The 22,817-nt window shown below is 37.9% G+C and overlaps 1 protein-coding gene across 1 annotated transcript in view; it reads left to right on the forward strand.

The window, feature by feature from the left end:
• Positions 1–22,817, forward strand: part of FBN2 (fibrillin 2) — a 247,395-nt gene that overhangs the window by 99,039 nt on the left and 125,539 nt on the right. Inside the window, exon 8 of the mRNA XM_012807203.1 lies at positions 14,601–14,726. Within this exon, the coding sequence (XP_012662657.1) occupies positions 14,601–14,726 (126 nt within the window). The remainder of the gene's footprint in view (positions 1–14,600; positions 14,727–22,817) is intronic.

The raw sequence follows: 22,817 nt of genomic DNA on the forward strand, positions 1-22,817 counted from the left end.
TTTTTTTTTTCTTTCCTGAAAGGGATGGGAAGAATTTATGGAACCTCCCTGAGATTTCTTAGGATAAGGAAAGAACTGGCCAAGAGAGAATGTGCAAAATGGTAGTGGGAGAAATAATGCAAGTTCCTGCTTGCATTCTAGCAGTTTCCTATATCCATCCCATCCATTTCAGTTACCAGGAAACTATTCAGAACATTTCCAACTTCATGATTCGTAATTCTTAGCATTTGCATAAATCATCAAACAGGCCTTCTGAATAATTGAAGGAAAAGAGAAAGAACATGGAGGTCTTTCAGAGTCTCAGTGAAGACCCCGGGGGTGTTTAGATGCCCTGAAGAACTGCCCCAGACACCTTCCTTACACCGTGAAGCAGACATTCGAGTATGTGGTGTGGAGAGGTCTGGGCTGCGTTAGCACCGTTAGCATGCAGGCCTAATAAGGTTCAGTCACAGAATGGGGGGCCTCCCCGGCCAGCCATTTTGAATTTGTTACTTTGCACGTGGGACACTAACAGGTGACTTGTTGGATTGATGCAATTTTGTCACCATCCTGAGAAGATCAAAGTGTGGGCTTTACAGGCTGAGCCTTAGGAGTGACCCCTCTGTCCTCCTGCAGCCACACCACACTTACACGACCCATTGTGTGTGTACACACAGATAAGTCTGTCTACTTCATTGCATGTGAAGCTACTTCTTAAAATTAACCTGGGTGTATTTGAATGTGCCCTTCCATGAAAATAAGGAAAACAACAAAAACTAAAAAAAAACAACTATTCGAATTTGAAGATTAACTTTCTTTATAAAAATTGCATATAGCATGTGTCTTAGCGACTGAAGGTACCATTTTCCTTGAATTTATTTCCGTTCATGATAGTAAGTATGAAAAGCACAGAGACGAATGCTCATTTCTATGGTAATTCTACACGTAGAACAGAATGTGGAGCAGATTTCTTTTTCACTTGCTGCCATGTATGTAGACGTTTTAAAATAAATGATTTTTAATGCATCATTAGAGTACTGATAAAAGATCAAGACTTCTTAACGTTCATACTGCATGATGCCAAAATACACTTTAAAATTCTCAGAGTTTTATGGTCACACCTTCATGTACTGATGCTAAGGAGAAAAAAAGGAGCAGAAAATACTAAATTCTTGGGGTGTTGCCAAGTTCAAATGGTTATAGTAAATTTAACCTGGGAATTTCCTGAATTTTGTGTTGTTGTAATTTTAGGTTTTTCCCAACATTAAGGCAGGCTTCCAATTTGCTTTCCGAGCATTTTAAGACATTAAGGCAATTGTGGGAGGCTGGGAGGATCCGAGGAAATGAAGGACATCCTTTTAACAGTTGACCATCCAGTTGTTGAAAACTATTCCCCTACAGAAGCTCAGCGTCATCATGTTGCCTTTAGTATCTAAAAACTTGTAAATAATTTGGTTTTGCTTGTCTTGAAAGTCTATGTTCTAAGATGAATGTTTGTCACCGTGTGTCCTAAGGTGGAAATCACCAAAATATAAATAAATAAATATAAATGAATAAAGGAGAGAGAAAGAGAGAGAAACACACACACACACACACACACAAAACCGCCACTGGTAAATGGATACACTTCCCAAGAAAAATCATTTTGGGATACAGACCAAAAATGTCAGCTAATATTGTTTGACTATGTTATCAGTAACTTTTATGTATTTTGAAATAGAACTAGCTTCCCAACTGTTGTTGTAATACTCAAAAGCGCTGTGATGGAATTGCCTTTGCCAACATTGCTTCATGCCTGAGTTACTACAGATTAGTATTTAGAAAGATGCAGTATCTATTTCAGGCCAAAAAGGAGCCATTCATTATATTGCTACAGTAGTAGCCTTTCAGCAAATGCTATTATTCAGCCTAAGTGGAAAAAAATAAACTTTTAATTAAAAGTTCATTTAGTGCTTATGAATGTTAACTTACCAAGACTATTTAAATATATTTTCCCTAGACTGTTAACAGTAAAGAAAATGGACCAGTAAAAAAGATGTATTAAACTATCATAAAATCACAAAATAACCCCAAAATATTGATACGACATGAGAGACCCCTCTGTGCAGCCCCTGGTATTTTCCATCATTCTAAAAACACGTCCTTCCCTTTCCATCTCCCCGCTCGGGGCCCACACGCTCTCTCTTACTTCCTCTTCACATCGAACTTTGGAATTGTCTAGTCATCCTCCACTTTCCTCTGACTTACGCTAACACCCATCGTAATCTAGGGACTAACCTCACAGGTGGAGCAGGGTCATTTAGTTTAATCAAGGTCACTCACTGGACCTTTCTCACTCCTTTTCTGATGTCCTCATGGAAATCATCATCTCTATGCAGCTGGCTCCAAAAAGTGGAACACAGACGCCTCTCCTGGGCTTCCTGCTTCTGTGCGCAGGTGCCCACCAGGCATGTATACTTCAGATTTTTCAAACTCAACATACACAGGCAGGGTCTTCAGCCCCACTGTACCCCCCACACACACCCTGCGTTTACCTTGCCATCATTTCTTATGTTCACCATGACAGTGACTGGCACAATTCATTTTCATGTTCAAGTCATAAACCTGGGTACAACTCAACAATTTTATCACCAAGATTTGGATGAATTCTACTTTCTAAAAATACTTTGAATTTATCTCCTTTCTGCCTTTATCTCCACGCTCTTACTTCTGAGTTGCTGAGGAAGTTTTCTTTGAGGGTTTCCTGCCTCCTACCTAGTTCACTGCAAGTCTTTCTCCACCTTGGAGCCACGGGGATCTTTCCACATCATGGGTTCGGTCGTGTCACTTTCCCGTTTGAATCTGCTTTTCCCTGGATGACATTCTGGAAGGATCCTTCTCTGCTGACCTCTCTCTCTCTGTTCTTATTTTTTTTCTGTACACTGGTTCAGACGCATTAACATTTAATTAACTCTTTGAATAAATTGGGTCCCTTTCTGTGCATGTCCTACCCTCTGCCTGGAAAACAGCATTCATTCCATCTTTATAGCTGGTTTGTAGCTTGGACACTGTTAATTTCCCTGTCACTTTCCCATGGACTCCTTTCTTGTTCCTGCTCTGTTCCATTTCCACCCTGCACTGTTCCTCCCGTGGTATCTAATCACAACATAATGTCATCAGGTGTGATCCTGGCCGCCTGACTACCACGGCCAGCGTCAGGAGGGAGTCTAGATGGTTTCAGATCACATCACGGCTTTGCAATCTTCTCGCTAGGCCAACGAAATATTTATTTTGTATTTTGAAACCAACTGGGTCTTTTTGTTTTGTTTGTTTTCTCTTTTCACATGTCATCTGTCAGTGTGTTTGGAACAGAACGGGGTATCTTGAGTGAAAGTCAAAGCCTGCATATTCAGCAAGCTGTCTGGGTGATTGTTATCCACTCTGATGTTTTGTAACATCTGTGCTCTATTTCCCTCTCTTGAGAAGACTAAAGCTATCTGACGTGAACTTATTCAACCTCAGATTCTATTACCACATCTTCAGTTTCCATTTTCTTTGCCTTTGATGAAACGCCTTCCCATTTTTTCAGAGCAAAATGTTCCAGCTCTGCACTTGATTGCATCACCCTTCCGTATTCCTTTTAACTCTCGCCAGTTCATTTTCTAGTTGGTATCTCTTCTCTCTCCTGACTCCTGCCCTTTACCTACTACCAAGGCTATTCTAAAGCTCCCCACCGCACAACCTCTCCACCTCCTTAGAAGCCTCGCACTCTCCTGTTTCCTGCTGACTTTCTGCACAGCAGAGTTTCCTGACAGCTTTGTCTGTACCAGTTACCTCAAGTTTCTTACCATTTTTTAATTTTTTATCATTTTGTAAAATTGCCTTTGTTCTCTAGAATCTCCCGTAGCATTTGCTCTTCTTGACTACCCTTTCTCTTGTTAAACATTCTGCCTTGCTGTACTAATTTCCTATTGCAACCTTAACACGTTAACACAAACAGTGCATTAAAGCAACACAGAATTAGTGTCTTACTGTTCTAGAGATCGGGAGTCAGAAATGGGTCTCACGGGGCTGAAATCAAGGTTTCGGCAGAGACGCCTTCCTTCTGAAGTGTCTAATGGAGAACCTATTTTCTTGCCTTTCCCAGCGTCTTCAGGCAGCCCTAACATTTTGGCTTGGGGGCCTTTCCATCCTTAAACTGGCAGTGCAGCTCCTTTAAATCTGTCCCTGGATCTGACACTTCTGTCTCCTTCTTCTAGTTATAAGGACCCTTGTGATTACCTTAGACATAGGTCCATATAACCCAGTATTATATCTCCATCTCAAGATCAGCCCCTAATTACCGTTTGTCATGGAAGCTGAGCTATTCACAGGTTCTGGAGGTGACATAATCGGGTGGCCCTCATGCTGCCTACCACTGTCAGCTTCCTTGAAACTTACAGTCTTTTCGTAATCCTGGTGATGCTCATTCCCTTTTCTTTATCTTTACTTGCTTCTCTGATGAATAGATCCCCTTAGTAACAACCTTTTAACACTTTCTCTTCCCGTGTGATCTCTTCTCTTCTCTTTATATTCTCTGTCTTACTGATTTTATTCATATTGGTGGTTTCAACTGTCTATATCCACAGATGACAGTCATTTTCCAAAGACCTACCTTAGACATTGAGCTGGTTTTAGACATTATTAACTCAAAATCTTTTCCTAAAAATGTATTTTTCTTACTTTATTAATTTTATTAATATTAGCTCAGTAATGAACCTTATTATTCTTTCTTCTTATTCTTAGTTTTGCTTTCAGAATATTTTAATGACAGTCATTTTCCAAAGACCTACCTTGGACATTGAGCTGGTTTTAGATATTATTAACTCAAAATCTTTTCCTAAAAGTGTATTTTTCTTACTTTATTAATTTTATTAATATTAGCTCAGTAATAAACCTTATTATTCTTTCTTCTTATTCTTAATTTTGCTTTCAGAATATTTTTACATTTATTCTTTTCTTTCCTGGTCCCATGTTTGTCAACTGAAGCACAGACCATGTCATCATCTCTACTGTCCCTGACCCAATTCCTATCTCAACCCTATTATTCTCTATCAGCATTGGCAGATATCTTTGCAAATGTAAAATTCCAATCATTCTCATTGTCTAATTAATGATTTAGTTGTTCCTCATTGCCTACAAAGCAAGGGCAGATTCCTGATGGTGTTCTAAGCCTTCACTTAACATTCTAGTTAAGTTATTGTCTAAGTTAACACCCTCAGCTCACAGGATACTGCTCATTCATCCTCCATGCCTTCAGTTGGCCACCTCCGTACTTCAGGTCCTAGATATCCTTTGTCTGGAAGAACCCCTCTCATCCAGCCTGCGTGCTAGAGTTCTGTCCTACTCTTTGGGTCCTTTATCAATTACTTTATTCTCTAAGAATTTTTGCTGTTTGTCATAATTAAATTGAGATATCATGTTGTTGATTTTTCTCTAAAGGAATAAATCATAATGTGTCTTATTTTACACTTATCTACTTAGTGAATGTTAGAGATCATGGCACTTGGTATGTGGCAAATCAAAGGCCTTTTTAATCAGGAATTACTTCATGAGTTCATGAATACATAGGATATGCCTAATCAACATCTGTTTATCTAATTATTTGTAAAAGACAAGTTGAGAGTTTTAAAGAAGAAATAGCATTTTCATTAATTATTATCCTTTTTACATAGAACAAGGGATTTAGTTAAGAAATTATAGCCTCTTGTGGCCACTTAGTTATCATCAGTAGGTTAAATATTCAATGTTCATATAAATTTCAATCTGATTCAATCTTATTCTATAAACATACCTTTGATAAGGCATAGAATAGAGCTAATGACTGTATTTACCAATTGAAGGTAAAGATAGGACAACAATAATTCAGAAATTTCATAACTATTATTGCCAACTTTGATATATACTCTTATATTGTAAGGGGGAAAAATAAAGAATATTTTAGAGATTGTGTTTTCCTACCTCCCCACAAATTGTACATAAGAAAAGAATAATTTCATTTTTACTGGCTTGCAATAATTTCATTTTTACTGGCTTGCCTTGAAAAAACATCTGCTTTCTTGGTTATAATTATAGTGTAATAAATAAAATCCTGCCCTGTGGTTAATAGTTCTTATTAAATTAGAAACCCTGAATTTAGTTAAAAAGTACATGACATGGAAGGACAAGGCTTCCAGAATGGCGGCATAAGTACCCTGTTAGACTTTCTCTCCAGCAAAATAAGAATTTAACTGCTGAAATGTCCTAAAGCAAATGAAAATAGAAACATAGCATACTAAAACTTACTGGAAGTAAAAGCAGTGATAAGTGAGAAATTTTTAGCATTAAACGCCTACATCAAAAAATTAGGAAAACTTCAAATGTACAGCCTAACAGAGCACCTCAAGGAATTAGAAAAGCTGGAACAAAACAAAGTCAAAATTAGTAAAAGGAAAGAAATAATAAAGTGTAGAGCAGAACTCATTCTATGAGGCCAGCCTTACCCAGGTGCCAAAACCAGAAAAGTACATAATGAAGAAAGAAAACTATAGCTCATTATTCAAAAAAACCTCCACTAAATATTAGCAAACTAAATCCAATAACACATCAAAAAGATAATGCATCATGACCAAGCCAGATTTATCCCAGGGATGCAAAGATAATTCAACATATGCAAATCAGTAAACATGATACATCATATCAACAGAATGAAGGACAAAAATCATATGATCAGCTCATATGAAAAAATACTTGATAAAATCTAACATCCCTTCATGGCAAAAATTCTCAACAAAGTAGGCATGGGAAGAACATACCTCAACATAATAAAACCCACAGCTAACATCATACTGTAAGAACTGGAATGAGACGAAGATTAGTTTCAGTACTAATACACATATTCAACATAGTACTGGAAGTCCAAGCCAGCGGAATCAGGAAAGAGAAAGAAGTAAAAGGCATCCAAATCGGAAAAGAGGCAATCAAATTGTCCTTCTTTGGAGATGACTTGAAGCAAAACCCGAAGATTGAACCAAAAAACTCTTAAATCTGATAAATACATATGGTAAAGTTGCAGGATACAAAATGAACATACAAAAATCAGAACCATATCTGTACACAAATAATGAAATAGCTGAAAAAGAAATTTAAAAGGCTGTCTCATTTATAATTACTACCAAAAAAAAAAACAAACAAACAAAAACTCTAAGAATGAATTTCACTAAGGTAAAAGACATCTACAATGAATGGGAAGATACCCCATGATCATGCATCAAGAGAAATAATATTGTTAAAATGATTGTACTGCCCAAGGCAATCTACTGACTCAGTGCAACACCTATCAAAATATCAATGTCGTTTTTCACAGAAATAGAAAAGCAATCCTAAAATTAGGATGGAACCAAAAAAAGCTCAAAGAGCCAAGGCAATCCTGAGCAAGAACAACAAATCCAGAGGGATCACAGTCTAACTTCAAAATACATTCCAAGTCTGTAATACCAAAACAGCATGGAATTGTAAAAAAAGATATACATAGATCAATGTAATAGAATTGTGAACCTAGAAATAAATCCACAGATGTACAGCTGATCTTGACAAAAGTGCCAAGAAGGTAACATTGGGGAACTTCAGTAAATGGTGCTGGGAAAACTGGATATGCCTATGCAGAAAAATGAAACTAGACCCTGTCTCTCACCATTATCATAAATCAACTCAGTGAATTAAAGACTTCAATGTAAGACCTAAAACTATAAAATTACTAGACTGTAGGACATTGATCTAGCCAAAGCTTTTATAGCTAACATCTGAAAAGCACAGATAACAAAAGTAGAAATAGATAAATGGAACTACATTAAAGTAAAACTCTTCTGCACAGCAAAAGAAACAAGCAATAGAATGAAGAGACAGCTTGTTGAATGGTAGAAAATATTCACAAACTATTCATCCAATGAAGAGCTAATATGCAAGGAACTCAACTCACCAACGGAAATCTAATTATCCTATTAAAAAGTGGGAAACAGAGGTGATTTGACATTTCTCAAAATAAGATAAACAAATGGCCAACAGGTATGTGGGAAAATGCTCAAGATCAGTAATCAGCAGGCAAATGCAAATGAAAGTCATACTGAGATGTCATTTCACCCCAATTAGAAGGACTAATCTTAAAAAGACAAAAAAACAACAGATGCTGGTGAGGTTGCAGAGGAAAGGGACTGTGCACCAACAATACACTGTTGGTGTGACTGTAAATTCATACAACTAGTATGGACAGCAGTATGCAGATGTCTCAAAAAACTAAAACTACCGTATGATCCAGCAATACCACTACTCAATAGCTATTCAAAGGAAAGGAAATCATTGTATCAAATGGATACCTGCACCCGTGTGTTTGTTTATTGCAACGCTATTCACAATAGCAAAGTTATGGAATCAATGGATGGATGGAATACAGCCCCCAAAATAATAAAATCATTTGCAGCATCACAGAAATGGAGGTTATTATCTTAAGTGAAATAAGTAAGACAAAGAAAGGCAAATACCTCATGTTCTCACTCATACATGGGAGCTAAGAAGTAGATCTCATGGACATAAAAGGGGAGTGAGAGTTACCAGAGACTGGGAAGGATTAGAGTGGGGAGAAGGAAGGAGGTTGGTTAATGGGTACAAACATACAGTTAAGATACAAAGGATAAGTTCCATTGTTCTCTAGGACAGGATGGTGACTACAGTTAACTTCAATGTGTTATATATTTCCAACTAGCTAAGAGAGAGGACTTTAAATGTTCTGAATGCATAGAAACGACAAATACATTAGGTGACGGATATCCCAGATGCCCTGACTTGATCATTATAGATTCTGTGGTTGGTTGCTGCATTATAGATTCTATGGATCATTATAGATTCTGTGGTTGCTCCATTATAGATTCTATGGTTGCATACCACAGGTGAATAATAAAACTGTGTATAAATACTACACAGTATTTATAGGTTCATATGAGAACTCATAGGAAGGTCATACATTGTATGGTACATATTTTTCTTACAACTCTTTAGGAAAAGGCAAATAACTAAATTAAAAACTGAGCAAAGGAATTAAACAGAGACGATCTACAAAAGGGAAGTGAGCCTATGAGACTGGGCTTAATGTCGTGAATCATTAGAGCAAAGCAAACCAAGCTACAGCGTGACACCCCTCCACAACCACGACCAAAAGAAGACAGTAATTAGTGTTGGTGAAGAGGTGAGGAAGTTGGAGCTGGGAGCAAGGTAAATTATTGCATCTACTTTGGAAAGCAGTTTGTTGTTCCTCAATAAATTAAACATAGAATACCATATCGGCTGGGCGCCTGTGGCTCAAGTGGCTAAGGCGCCAGCCACATACACCTAAGGTGGCGGGTTCGAATCCCCAGCCCGGGCCCGCCAAACAACAATGATGGCTGCAAACAAACAAAAAAAAAATGGCCAGGCGTTGTGGCAGGCACCTGTAGTCCCAGCTACTTGGGAGGCTGAGGCAGGAGACTCGCTTGAGCCCAGGAGTTGGAGGTTGCTGTGAGCGTGATGCCATGGCACTCTACCCAGGGGGGATAGCTTGAGGCTCCATCTCAAAAAAAAAAAAAAAAAAAATAGAATACCATATCACCCAGCAATTCCATTTTTAGGTGTATACCCAAGGGAGAAGAGTGTGTGTGTACACAAAACTAGCACATGTATACATGGTATCTTTGTTTTTAATAGCAAAAAAAAAAATAGAAATAACCTAAATATTTATCAACTGATGAATGCATGAATAAAATGTGGTATATCCACGCAGCAGAATATTATTTATCAATTAAAAGGAATGAAGATCTGATATTATGTGGATGAACCTCAAAGACACTACACTAAGTGAAAAAAGCCAGCCACAGGCAGCTACTAATTTTATAATTCTATTCATATGAAGTGTCTGGAATAGGCAAATAGTGAAGATAGAAACTAGGTTAGTTGCTGCCTAGGGCTTGGAGAGGGTTGAGTGGAATGATCACTAATGGGGTGAAATTCTGAGGGAGATGAAAATGTTCTAAAATTAGGGAGTAGTGATGGTTGCACAACCCTCTGAATAAACTAAAAGCAATTGAATGTTACACTTGAAGTTGGCAAGTTTTAAGTATAGGAATCATATCTCAATGGAGTGTTTCTGTACCATGAAATTCTGAGTATAGTTGATACTCACCATACTTTCAAAATCTGAATAGTGGTGAACAAACATCAATTTCCTTTGACAGTTTATCTTATCATACTGATATTGCCTGTTGTCTTTAGAAAACCTGGAAATAGGCAGCATTTGTTCGTATTTAACACTTTAATCATGAATTTTCCTAATGTCAAACAGCATATTGATAAATAGAAGTTTAATGTATACCATAAACGTATGTATTTTTTTATACTTAAAAACGTACAGATAAGCTAAATATATATAGTTCCTTGGCATACATGGAAAGAAAATATTCTAAGAACAATTTTTTGAAACATTTCGTGTTCTTTTTCTACTATACTCTCTGTGACATGATCATTACAAGGACTGCTTTTAGCATGGGCAGTATCTCTAAGCCACATTCCGAGAATTCAGTGATATCAGAGATCACACTAGTGCTACTTAGCAAATTTTTCATTATATTCTGCTTAGTGTAAGATTTACAGTAAGTGTTATAAATTTTGGTTGACAAATAAGAGGTTATGTGGTTTGGCAGGCAGAAATCTGTCAGATGGTTTTGTTTAGATATAGTTTTCCTTAAAAAAAAAAAAAAAAAAAAACCTGCTTCAGAGTCTACAAAATTATGACTTTCCAATTCTTCTCTTTTTTTATCCTTCCAAGGTGCACATGACACCCTCTCCCTTTTGCCGTGTTTTTTGTTAGCGTCCTTTCATCATACTCTTCCTCTTGCCTCCCTGATTTTCCATCCCAGTCTTCTATTCTGGCCTTTCTTTCTCTGACTTTCCCTAAGATGTTTCCCTCCTTAAACTCCTCTTTCATGCATCCTCTTTGCAAACTGCACCTATTGTTCATCAAATGCACTCCCCGTAGTGGATGGTAAGCCCCGCGTGTACACCTTCAGAGCTTAGCTCTTCCCTGAGTTTTATGTCCTGATGTTCACCTGTGTAGCTTAAAACTTTTACTGGATTCTCTCAAACATTTCAGGTTCAAAATGTCCAAAACTCAACATGGAAATGTGTTCTTCCATCTGCGTCCCATTCTCTGTTAATAGCTCTGCATCATCCACCTTGTCAATCAAGACAGACACCTGATGTATCTTTCTAGTGGCCAAGTCCTTCCAGTTGATTTCGTCTTCTAATCATCTTTCAAAGATTTTCCCTTCCTCATCATAAAGCCTTACCTCAGACTGTCTACATTTATCACTGAACTATTCTATTACCTATCTGCATTTAACACAAGATTATTAACTTCTAAAATGTTGATTTGTTTATGTAATACTCCTGCTTAATTTAAATTCCTTCATAGACACCATCCATCACTTTCAGGATAAAAGCCAAGTCCTTGGATTGGCTTTCCAAGATCTGGCATGGGCTGGACTAGCCCAGCTTAGTGTCCATCAATTTCTCAGCCATTCTGGTACAATTTACACTTTTCAATGGTGCCATATTTTCAGACTCACTCGCCCATAAAGTTGTTGGTTATTAGTCTAAAGCTTAACTGCATTCTGCTTGCCACAAAAATGAATTCAGGACTCCAGGCCTATGCCTGTCAGCACCTTCTCCTGAACAGAGGAATTTTTTGGATATTGGAATGTAACTCAGTTCACAACATTAGAACAAGAGGGAATATTTCCTGGGGACTTTTGTGAAGAGTTTTCTTCCTCTTAGAAGAGAGACCACCGGGAGCGATGTCCTCCCTTCCAGTAGATGTTCCCGTCAAAGGTCTACCAAAAACCTGCTACCGCTGTTTGGCCCCTATCAGGCAAGGCAGCCCAGGTTTTAAGTTAAAATACAGAGGAGGGTCTAACTGAGCATATCTTAGAGAGACTCAGGGAGAGACATTGCTGGAACCACTACTGGACTTCCAGATCTGAGAGCTATATTAATTTATCTCCAAACTGATAAAAATTCAGACCTGTTCACGAGAAGGTATACGTAAGCATAGTAGGTCTGCAGAACATGCTTGAGACCAAGTCCCACTGGTAAGACTTTGTTTTTTCCCATAAGTAGACTCATCGCCTTTGAGCACCCTTGTTTTCACTGGAGTAATACATACTTGATGTTTCTGAAGATAGTACTCCCAATATGATTGTGACATGTAGTATTAAAGAATTAAAATTCAAAAGAGCTAAACGCATGCGTTCTTCTGAACATAAATGTTAACGCTAAATTTAAATTATTGGATGAATATTGAGTATGCCTACGTAAAGGATCGAAGAGGGTTTGGCCAGCATTTTGTTTTCTTTTAAGAAAAGCACCTGATTTTTTAATTTCTTAACATTGGGGGAGCATCCAACCCCAAAATAAATGAAAAACATTTCTATGTGTTATACAGAATCCTTAAATAACTTCTGGAGAGCCTCTTACATGTAATTATTTTGAAGCTAACCTTTTAAGTTTTCTATTTTGTTCTAGGAAGAATTCACTCCGTGAAACACATGGAGTTTTTGTACAATAAAGTACTTAGCCCAAGAAGTGCAAATTTAGCATCACTCCATGGGGTGTTCTTTGTCCCAGAATTTTTCTTTCCTTAAGAAAAATGTCAAACGTGTTTTGATTTTCCGTTCTTCTTGTTGTGAGGACCGGTATTTAGGACTAGGGCACAAAGAAGCTCTTTATTATGAAAGGAAATGCCTGGAAATAAAAGTTAATGCCTAAATGAAGGACTTGAGTCTCCTAATTGACGAGAATTTGCATAAATCCTGCTCCTGATCACCTGGATGGTTGCTAGGGCCTTAGATATTAGGAGCGTCAGAAGGCGAGTATTGACTCTCCACTTTTGTACTGCCTGCTCTAGTTGGGACTCCTTCTTTCCTTTTCTTTTTTTTCTGCCTCATGCAGAGGTGATTGATCAGTTTATCTGGTAACTAAACTATAGCTGTTCCGGTTTCACCGCTCTTCCGCGTCCCCGTTCAGTTGTGTTGAGACACGCTGCTCTAAGGCTGCAACACAGGGTGCAGAAGGCCCTCACTTCACACACGTGGTTTCATTTTGCTGAATTAAGTCCGATGGTCGCTCTTTCCCCACATTAGGAATTTGCTCCTCATGTCCTCAATTCATTTTAGAATTCCGATCTCTCTGGGGAACTGGGTAGAGTTTGATTTGTACCCCTGTGCCTTCTGTGGCTAACTGTGAAGCCTCAAATGAAGATATTATTTCAAAGCCTGTCTGAATCTGGTAACATTTTTCCACGAGCCTGTAGTTATTTTATGATACAGCTTGTAGACAACAGTAACTTGTCAGAATGAATGGGAACAAAAATAAAGAGTGGAGCAACACGGGCAGGCAGAGAGGCAGTGCCAGCCATTTTTTTCTTTAATTGTGAAGTTTAAAAAAATTCCTGTGTTTACAATAAAAACATAAGTGACTTTTGCTATTTTTGATTGGCACGTTTTAAAAATATATATGCATCTAAAAAGAAAATAAACTAAAGTGAAACTAAAATCGCCAGGTAACTTTTCAGTAATTATATTTGTGGCTCTTATTATTATTCCCTCTATTTCTTGGTCTCCGTGCTGCCCTATTCCTTAAAAAAGGCAGCCAACTCCCGGGCATCTTGGGCTGGATTTTTCCCACAATGGCTCATTTCCTTTTAAGCGTATGAACAATTAGCTCCCAGTGCACCTCATTGCACGTTTGTTGGCCTTTCCACCTCCCTTTGCTCACTGGACTAGAAGAAAAGTACATTGCAGCTTGTATAGAATGGCCAGGTTTTCCGCTGTAGGGAAAATTTAAAAGCAAGCAGACCTTTCATTAATGTGAAAGGAAAATAGACTACTCCCAGCATTGAGTGTGCTGAATGGGTAAGTGCAGGGAGGGACAATAGGAAAACTGGACACTTCCCAAAGCCTCCCGAGCTTGCCCTTTGCCATGTTGCTGTATTATTTTAGATTGAAGTTATTCCCAGAATGTCAAATATACCCGCATTCAGATGTAAGTACAAAAACATAACCTGAAGCCAAATAGAAGAAAAAATGGTTTGCCTTTCTCCGTTGGTTCAAATAATTAGTGTGAAAATTAGCCATGAATTTTCCAATAGGGTTATTCTGTATTTTAAAATGTAATCCATGTATGTGTATGTGTTTTTTTTTAAGGCTCAAGCAGGATAATTCCCCAGTTGATGCAGAATGGAAACTAAAACATTGACATCTTTACTTATTTCCAATTTAAATTGCATTTGGAAAAAAAAAAAAAAAGGATATAGAGTTCTGCTTTCGTTGGCCTTGTTTTACTGCCATGGGAGTTTACTTTCATCTCAGTTCCCATAGATATGTGTGAGAAATTCTTTAGGGCTTGAAACAAGAGTATCTGCAGTGTTATATGATCTGACCTAATCAACCATGAGTGCTCTCGTCCTCTAAAAAAAAAAAAAATCCCTTTTAAAAGCTATTTAATGAAGATCGTTCTCAATCATCTTCTCCTCCTTCCTTGATTAGACATTGATGAGTGCAGCATCATTCCCGGGATATGTGAAACTGGCGAGTGTTCCAACACCGTGGGAAGCTACTTTTGCGTTTGTCCACGTGGATATGTAACCTCAACAGATGGCTCCCGGTGCATCGGTAAGCCTCGTATTCTGAAGGCACAATACGCTGCTTCTTTATAATGACAGGATGGCCCAACCAGGTATGAAGATGGCAATGATTATAAAGCCTTTGGGAACATGGCTGCAAGAGCTGTTTAAAGGAAGTGCTACAGCTATTGAGGGATGGGCAGACCAGGTACTCTCTGCAAAGCCTTCAGTTTCAGAAACCATCTGGGTTTGTTTTATGTTGTCAGAGTGATTGTCAGAAAATAAAGACCTTCCTCAAGCCACTGCTCTTGCCCAGCATTAGAGACACAAAGGCATGAGAAAGATTTTTTAAAAATCTGCTTTGCGAGACAGAATGTAGTAATTAAAGGTTCTTTTGTTGCTGTGAATGTAGTCAACATCTTATTTACTTAGAACTTGTTTATTCTAGTGAAAATGGCTGCTGTAAAAAAGAAATTGGTGCCTTTAACTTTCTGTTTATACATACTCAAGTTAAAGCCAACTATATTTGTATGCTGGCCTTTGTTTGGAAAGATGAAGCAAGCTTTCACAGTCCTGATGCGGGGCATCCGTTACTGAGCAAGGTTTTAGGCTTCTGCTTCACTGTGAGCACAGAGATTATGAAATGTTCTTTGAAGCCTGACCATGACAGAGTGAACTACCCTCACACTTCTCTTCCTGAGCATTAAACTTTGTCAATCCCAATTGTAAGCTGACTATAGCTAGAAAGAAAAGGAGAAAGAAGGACAATTCTCTTTACAGGCATTAAAAATTCATGTATTGCAAGGACTAAGGGAAATTAATCAGGTACCCATAGAATGGAGTTGCTTGGTACCCATAAAATGGAGTTGCTTGGTTCAGTCTCGAACTCCAACCAGGCTCTTAGTGTGTGAGCAACTGTCATGAATGCTAATGATGCCCTAATAGATCCTAATGATGTCCTAATAATCCTAATGATGCCCAAGACACTTGGGTGGGAGAGGTAGAAATGCAGAATGTCAAAGATGTAAGCTAGAGGTCCTAGGCCACCAATCAAAGGTCTCTGGCCTAAATTCATTTGACAAAATGTACTGACAGGATATGCCATGCACTGTGCTAGCTATGAACATCTAACAGTGCACATGAGAGATGTTGATCCTGTCTTCAGAAGGCCATGTTGTCATCATAAATAATTGTAGAAGAGGAGTGATAGCAGTAATAGAAGGAATAGTGGTAGTGAAATAACAGCGATCATTTATAATACCACACATTCTGTGTGTAAGACACTGGGCATCCCCCTTAACTCATAATCTCTTGTCTGTGAGGCCTCAGGCAAGCCACTGGCCTCTCCACACCTCAGTTTCTTCTAGTAAGTGTTCAGGAAAATATTCCTCATTATTATTATTAATGAAGAGGAGGAGGAAGGAAATGCCTACACTGGACCCATACATTATGGTATGTAATTCTTCTACCAGCCTCATGTGACTAGTGTAATTAGTCCAGATTTACAGATGAAGGAACTGAGATTTGGAGAGGTTCAGTGACTCCTATAATGTTACACAGGCAATAAATGGAGTCAGGATTCAAATCCTGATCTCTCAGAATCCAGGATCTGAGCTGCTATGACACTACACTGCTTCCTTATGTTAGAGAACCCAACAAGGACTTGGCCAAAGTCCGGTTACTTACAGGTAGTGAGTTATTGAGACAATGAGGATTGCCAAAGAAAGGCAATTTTACTTATGATGGCACTGAGGAGAATGAACCTGAATGAATCACGGCCAAATCCATCTCATCAGCTAATAATGAGGGGCTTTTTTGAAGGAGGTCTATGAGCACTGGGGAAGGTTGTGTTGAAATTAACATGGGCCAAGCGTGTGGCCATGTTAATGTGGGAAGGTTGAACCACGTTCTCAGGAAGTCTGTAGGGGCCTTCAGAATCTCAACTCTTTTGTCTTGCAGAAATTCAATTTCTGGGAAACAGCTCACAAATGCAGTTAGTTTAAAGTTAAAGGGTTCTGGTCATCAAGCAACCAGAAAATTACTTGCCTGAAAATCTAAAACATGGGAGGGAGAGGATTGTAATAAAAACATATAGGGGTCAAGGAAATTTGTTCACAGAGCTGGTTACACTTAACGCACTTTAAGTTTGCAGAGAGACTGTGGCTGGATACTTAGCATGAATGGCTTCTACACCATCATGCTAACCAGTCTGCTTAAGAAGCAGGGTGTCTACAAGGAGCCTCCCTTTCACACCCTTGAATGGGAATCATTTGTGTTTTTTTTTCATGGTACACATTTCCATGTATTTGTGTCTTCAGTTTATGTCACCAATGCTTTATAGTTTTTAGTGTACAGCTTTTTAAAATAATTTTTATTTCAAAATATTGGGGGACATAAATGTTCTTGTTACATGGGTGAATTGCCAAAGTCAGGGATTTTAGTGTGGTTGTCACCAAAAGACTGTTTATTCTATCCGATGGGTAATTTTATTTCTGAGGTATTTGTCTTAGGATAATGGTCTTCAGCTTCACCCAAGTTGCTGCAAATACATTATTTCCTAACTTTTTATGACTGAATGGTATTCCACATTTCCTTTATCCATGCATAAATTGATGGACACGTAGGTTGATTCCATGTCTTTGCAGTTGTGAATTATGCTATGATAAACATTCAGGTGCAGGTGCAATTTTGATACAATGAATTTTTTCCCTTGGATAGATAGTAGTAGAATTGTTGGATTGAAGGTAGGTGTACTTTTAGTTCTGTGATGAATCTCTGTACTGTTTTCCATAAAGTTTGTACTAATACACAGTCCTACCTACAGTGTATAAAATAAGCATTCTCTTTTCACCATATTCATCCAGGAAAACACCTATCTTTTTTTATTTTTTCATGGCAATTCTTAGAGGGGTAAGGTGATATCTCATTGTGGTTTTAATTTAGAGTTTCCTGATGGTTAGAGATATTGAGCATATTTCCATGTGTCTTTTGGCCATTTGTCTAGCTTCTTTTGAAATTACTCAAATCTTTTCCCACTTTTTAATGGGGTTCTTTTTTTTCTTGTTGAGTTGTTTGAGTTCTTCATAGATTCCAAATATTAGCCCTTTGTCAGGTGTATGGCTTGCAAATATTTTCTCCCATTCTTTAGGTTGTCTATTCTGTTGATTTTTTGGAACCAAAAAGGAGTCCAAATAACCAAGGCAATGTTATATAAAAGAACAAAACTAGAGTTGTCACATTACCTGACTTCAAATTATACTACAAGGCAATAGTAACCAAAACAGCATGGTACTTATATAAAGGTAAAGACACAGACCAATGGAACAGAATTGAGAACCCATAAATAAAACCACTCAGGTACAACTAACTGATTTTTGACAAAGCAGACAAAAACATACATTGGAAAAAGGACACTCTAGTCAATAAATGATACTGGCAAAAACTGAATAGCTATATGCAGATGAATGAAACAAGCTCTCTGTCTCTTGCCATATACAAAAATTAACCCAAGATGGATTGAAGACCTAAATGTAAGACGTGAAACCACAGAATTCTGAAAGAAACTATAGAAAAACTCTTCTAGACATTGGCCTAGGGAAATAATTTATGAATGAGACCCCAGAGACAAATCTAGCAACAATAAAAATAAACAAATAGGACCTTAATTAGATTTTTTTATCTTCTTAAATTTATTTCTAAGACTGGTCATTTCAATAGATGTAGAGAAAGTATTTGACAAAATTCAGCATCTTTTCATGTTAAAAATTCATCAAATCAGGTACAAAAGGAATTTACCTCGATACCATAAAGGGTTTATATGACAAGATTACAGTCACCTTATAGTCATCGGGAACATGAAAGGGATGCCCACTCCCACTACTTCTGTTCAACATAGTACTAGAAATTCCAGCCAAAGCAATAAGGCAAGAAATAGAAATGAAACACATCTAAAACAGAAAATGAAAAATTAAACTCTCTTTACAGGTAGCATGACAACATATGTAAACAATTTTAAAGACTGTACACAAGCACATATACACAAAAACTTAGAACTTATAAACAGGACACAGCAAAATCTTAGGTTTCAAAATCAATGTGTCAAAATTCCTATATACTAACAATTCCTATATACTAACAATCAGTATCCAGAAAAGAAATTTCATATACAGTGACATCAAAAATTGTTGTGTTTTATAGATGAATTTATCAGATAGAAGTCTTCCATTGGGTAAGTCACTTTAGGTGAACTATTAAGTCTGAGCAATTAATATTAATTCACATTAATATTTGGTGAAATATTAAAACTGAGCAAATTAACTATTTCTAGGGTCACTGTTGACAGCTTACTGCACAGTAAGTTGATTCATTTCATGCACACTGCCCTTGCCTTTTGCCCTTGATACCCCCTCTGCCTAAAGCATCTTGATTTTCCCCTTCTGTACTCTTTAAAACCCAATTCATCCTGTGAGTCCCAACTTGGTATCACTTTAGAGCCTTTCCATGTACACTGTATTTTCTTCTTGGGCAAAGTTAATTAGCCCCTGCCTGTCATTGTGTGTTTCCATTTACTTCATTTTAGGGTTTACCATGCCATCATGGGTACTTGAGCTTTACTCGCTGGTCCGACTGTGAGGTCCATGAGGTCCATTAGGTCCTGCCTCATGCAGCTTCATGGACCTGGGCTTCGTGTAGCATGTATCCTGCATAAAAGTTTATGCTGAGTCAGTAAATCTTTTCTGAATGAATAGGAAAACTTTTGGAGGGATGAGTGAGGTCATCTGAACGGAAGAAGTTCATGTTGGTTATAACCACCTTGCACTGCTGGACGTCCTGTGGAACGTGGTGCTGTGGCACTGATGAGATCCTGGAGCAAGCTGGAGCTCCAGAACATTGAGTCCTGTGCTAGCTGGGAGTCCCATTCATTGTCACTCTCAACAGAGGAAAGCTTTAAGGGAGGGTAGATGACTCTCCAAAATGACAAAACCAATGTTAAATTTAAGTAGGCAGCTTCAAATTTTTTTGAATAACTGTTATGTGTGGAATAAGTATGTGCTTTCCATATATGAGAAAAAATAAACCTAACATTTTAATGTGTAAGAGATCTTTGACTTTGATTTTTAAAAATTCAAGTCTATATTTTCTTAATTGAATTTATTTATGATTGAATTATATATGCCAGAGCTTTCTATGCTGCATACTTTGTACAGCATGTATGCCAATGATAATAAGTTGGATGAACTCAAAGATTTTCTTTTAGTCTAAAACTGCTTGTTATTTGCATCTTTATTTTTAGAGTGTCAAATACTGAATGTTGCCCTAATTCCTTATTCTAGTTCATACTAATATCCTGAGCCTATATTACATTACAAAGTATAGTAAACTTAACTTTTTCTTTTATGTGTAGGAAAGCAGTTTCATATGGCTGGAATGTTTAACTGGGCATTTCCATTATAAAATAGAATAGTTTTCCCATTTCATTGTATGCTAAATGTAAAAATCAAATTTTATCTAGTAGGTTTAATCTGGTTTTTAAATATCTCAGAAAGAACTTTCCTTTTTAAAATAGAGCACAAGAATAGGATGGCTGTAAAGTTCACGTGCAATTTAAAATAGTTGTCTATTAATAAGGATTTACAATTGCACATGAACTTTATGACCACCCTGTATCTGCCAATTCTAAAAAAAAGAGTTAATGCAAACCTAATAATCTTTTTCTTCAAAGCTACTTTCAATTGCACTGCTTAACATGGGCCTTGTGTCATTTTGGAATTGACCGTTGCCGTAATATCCATGGCATTATTCATCCCTAATTTCTGCATTGTGAGGTAGGCACAGAAGAATGGCTGCAGGAATAAGTAGGCAAGACACTGAGGGGCAGCCGGGAGCAGATTCTGTATGCAGGGTAATGTGTCTGCTGCTGTTACAAACACAGAGTGAGAAAAGCCCCAAACCGGTGGGAGCTGGGTGCTGGTCAATAGCAAGTTAAGTTCAGGAAGTGACATCGAGCATTTAGAAATGCTTACAGCCACGTGATGGTGCTGCAACATCCTGGTGCATTTTCTTGAACTTTCCGGATGTTTCGTGCACAGTACTGCTGTGGGGTACTCTTGGCGGGAAGGGGGAGGACTGAAACACAGTGTGAAAAAAGTAGTAATGATGTAAGAGAAAGATTAAGTCAGTGATTAATTGCGAAATACATTTTTAGGTAACAGTTGGGATCAGTCAAAATGAAAACCTGAATTAATAGTTCAAATCATCAGGAAGATGATCGCTGGTGTAGAAATGGGTGGAAACTACCTAGATGGGAGGCATCGGGGGTGCCATGCGAGGACGCTGGTGCAAGCAAGTCTGCAAATGCTGAAATGTCCCAGGGGCTCCAGGAGGGGGTAAGGAGAACTTGTCCGGGAAGAGGGCTGAGTCAGAGAACAGTTGAAAGTAAAATGAGCAGGATGAATGAGACTGAAATTCTGTTACTAAGGTAACTAACGGCCATGCTAGTTTGGTCTGGAGGACGGTGAGAGCCCATCCAGATTCTAAATCAGTCTGGTTTAGAATAAATGACGAGGATCTTCATACAAGAGTGACAGCCAGGATATGTTTTTTTTTTAAAGTGCAAGAATTGTTCCCATATCATGTAACATCTGTGTAATGCTGGGTGTTGATTACATATGTGTGTGTGCATTTGCAAGCAAACACTGGCAGGGGAACCCACAATTCCTAAGAGTATTTAACTAAAAGCAAGAGGGGAAGCTGGGAATGAAATAGTATACTGAACAGAGTTTTAGTTTTAATGCTGGAATCACGTAAAGGCTATTGCTGGAACAAGTGGAACAGGGATACCACTTTTAATTAAGAAATTACCTCCTAGAAAGAGGTTATTACATGAGGAAGGACTTCACTCTTTTAAAGGTAAACATAAATTGGGGATCAATAGTTGTTCTACTTCTTTCAGTGCTCCTAGTTCAAGTTACTCTTGAATAATGTAAATGAAAGTGTTTTAGAACTACTAAGAATCCCCAGAATTATTTAAGGGGAACCCAGGCTGGAAGCAGACCATCAGAGAGGCGGGGGCAGGCATCAAGTATCAGGGGCCGAAGCCTGAGACAAAGGCCTCTATTTATGGCACACCTGCTATCACGAGTGTGCTGACCCAGGCTAACCTCATTGGTGTATTCTGGCTGAACCCTTCATTTTTTAATGAGCAAACTCATTCAACAGGAGACGTTTATTTCATGGTATAATCCCCAACTTTTACCAGGTTTTCATCACGTTGTACATATAATTAACCACTCATTCTCTTAAATCAAGTTTAGGCTAAATGTCAGGCCGTGAAACAAACTCTGATAAGCAGACCATTATTTTGTTTCAAGATAGATTTATATTTTAATCAGAAGAGATGAATTGCTTCCTCTCTCAGCATGGCTGTAAATAAGCCTCCTTGTAAACCTTGTTCAGGAAATGTAGTGAGGGTGATAGGAAGTGATTAGAGGAATAGACTTGTTTTCATTACTTAAGACATATCAGTCCCACAGTTAAACACATACCAAGCATTAGATGGATTTTGTTTTTATAGCCTTTTATCTGCCTTTGTCCTTAATAATTCCCTGTTTCAGGGGAATTATTTATGTGCCTGGACAACTCATATCTATCAGGAGTCCCTTTCTTATTCCAAAGTTTCTTTTACTTGATACATTTTTTAACACAATGTTTTATGAGGGCCGTGAAATTTCATACCCACAAAAGAAAGTTCTAACTCCTAATCTCTAATTTGCTTTGAAATAGACCTTCTTGGGGACTTTAACTATGAGACAGCACACTAGTCTCTATCTCATCCTGGTGTGTTTTGGCTCAAGGTGGTGGAGATTGACTGCCTTCCTATTACTGTTAGAAGGTTGAATTGTGAAATTAATATAGAAAAGATTACAATTTTCTTTTTAGTCCTCTTTTGCTGCCTCTCTACCCTCTCACCATGTCTCGGTTTCCTCCAGGAGGTTTCAAAACTACATAAAACAGCAGTTATTAACACTTCTTTAATTTAAAGAGCCCTCTTTGACATAAAAAATGTTTTCAGATCCCCCACCTGATGATCATGCTACTGTGTATGTAGTAATAATTTTAAATGAGTCTGGATCTTAGCAGT

The sequence above is a fragment of the Otolemur garnettii genome, unplaced genomic scaffold (genome assembly GCF_000181295.1).
Source record: "Otolemur garnettii isolate 467f Iridium unplaced genomic scaffold, OtoGar3 scaffold00003, whole genome shotgun sequence".
NCBI lineage: Eukaryota > Metazoa > Chordata > Mammalia > Primates > Galagidae > Otolemur > Otolemur garnettii.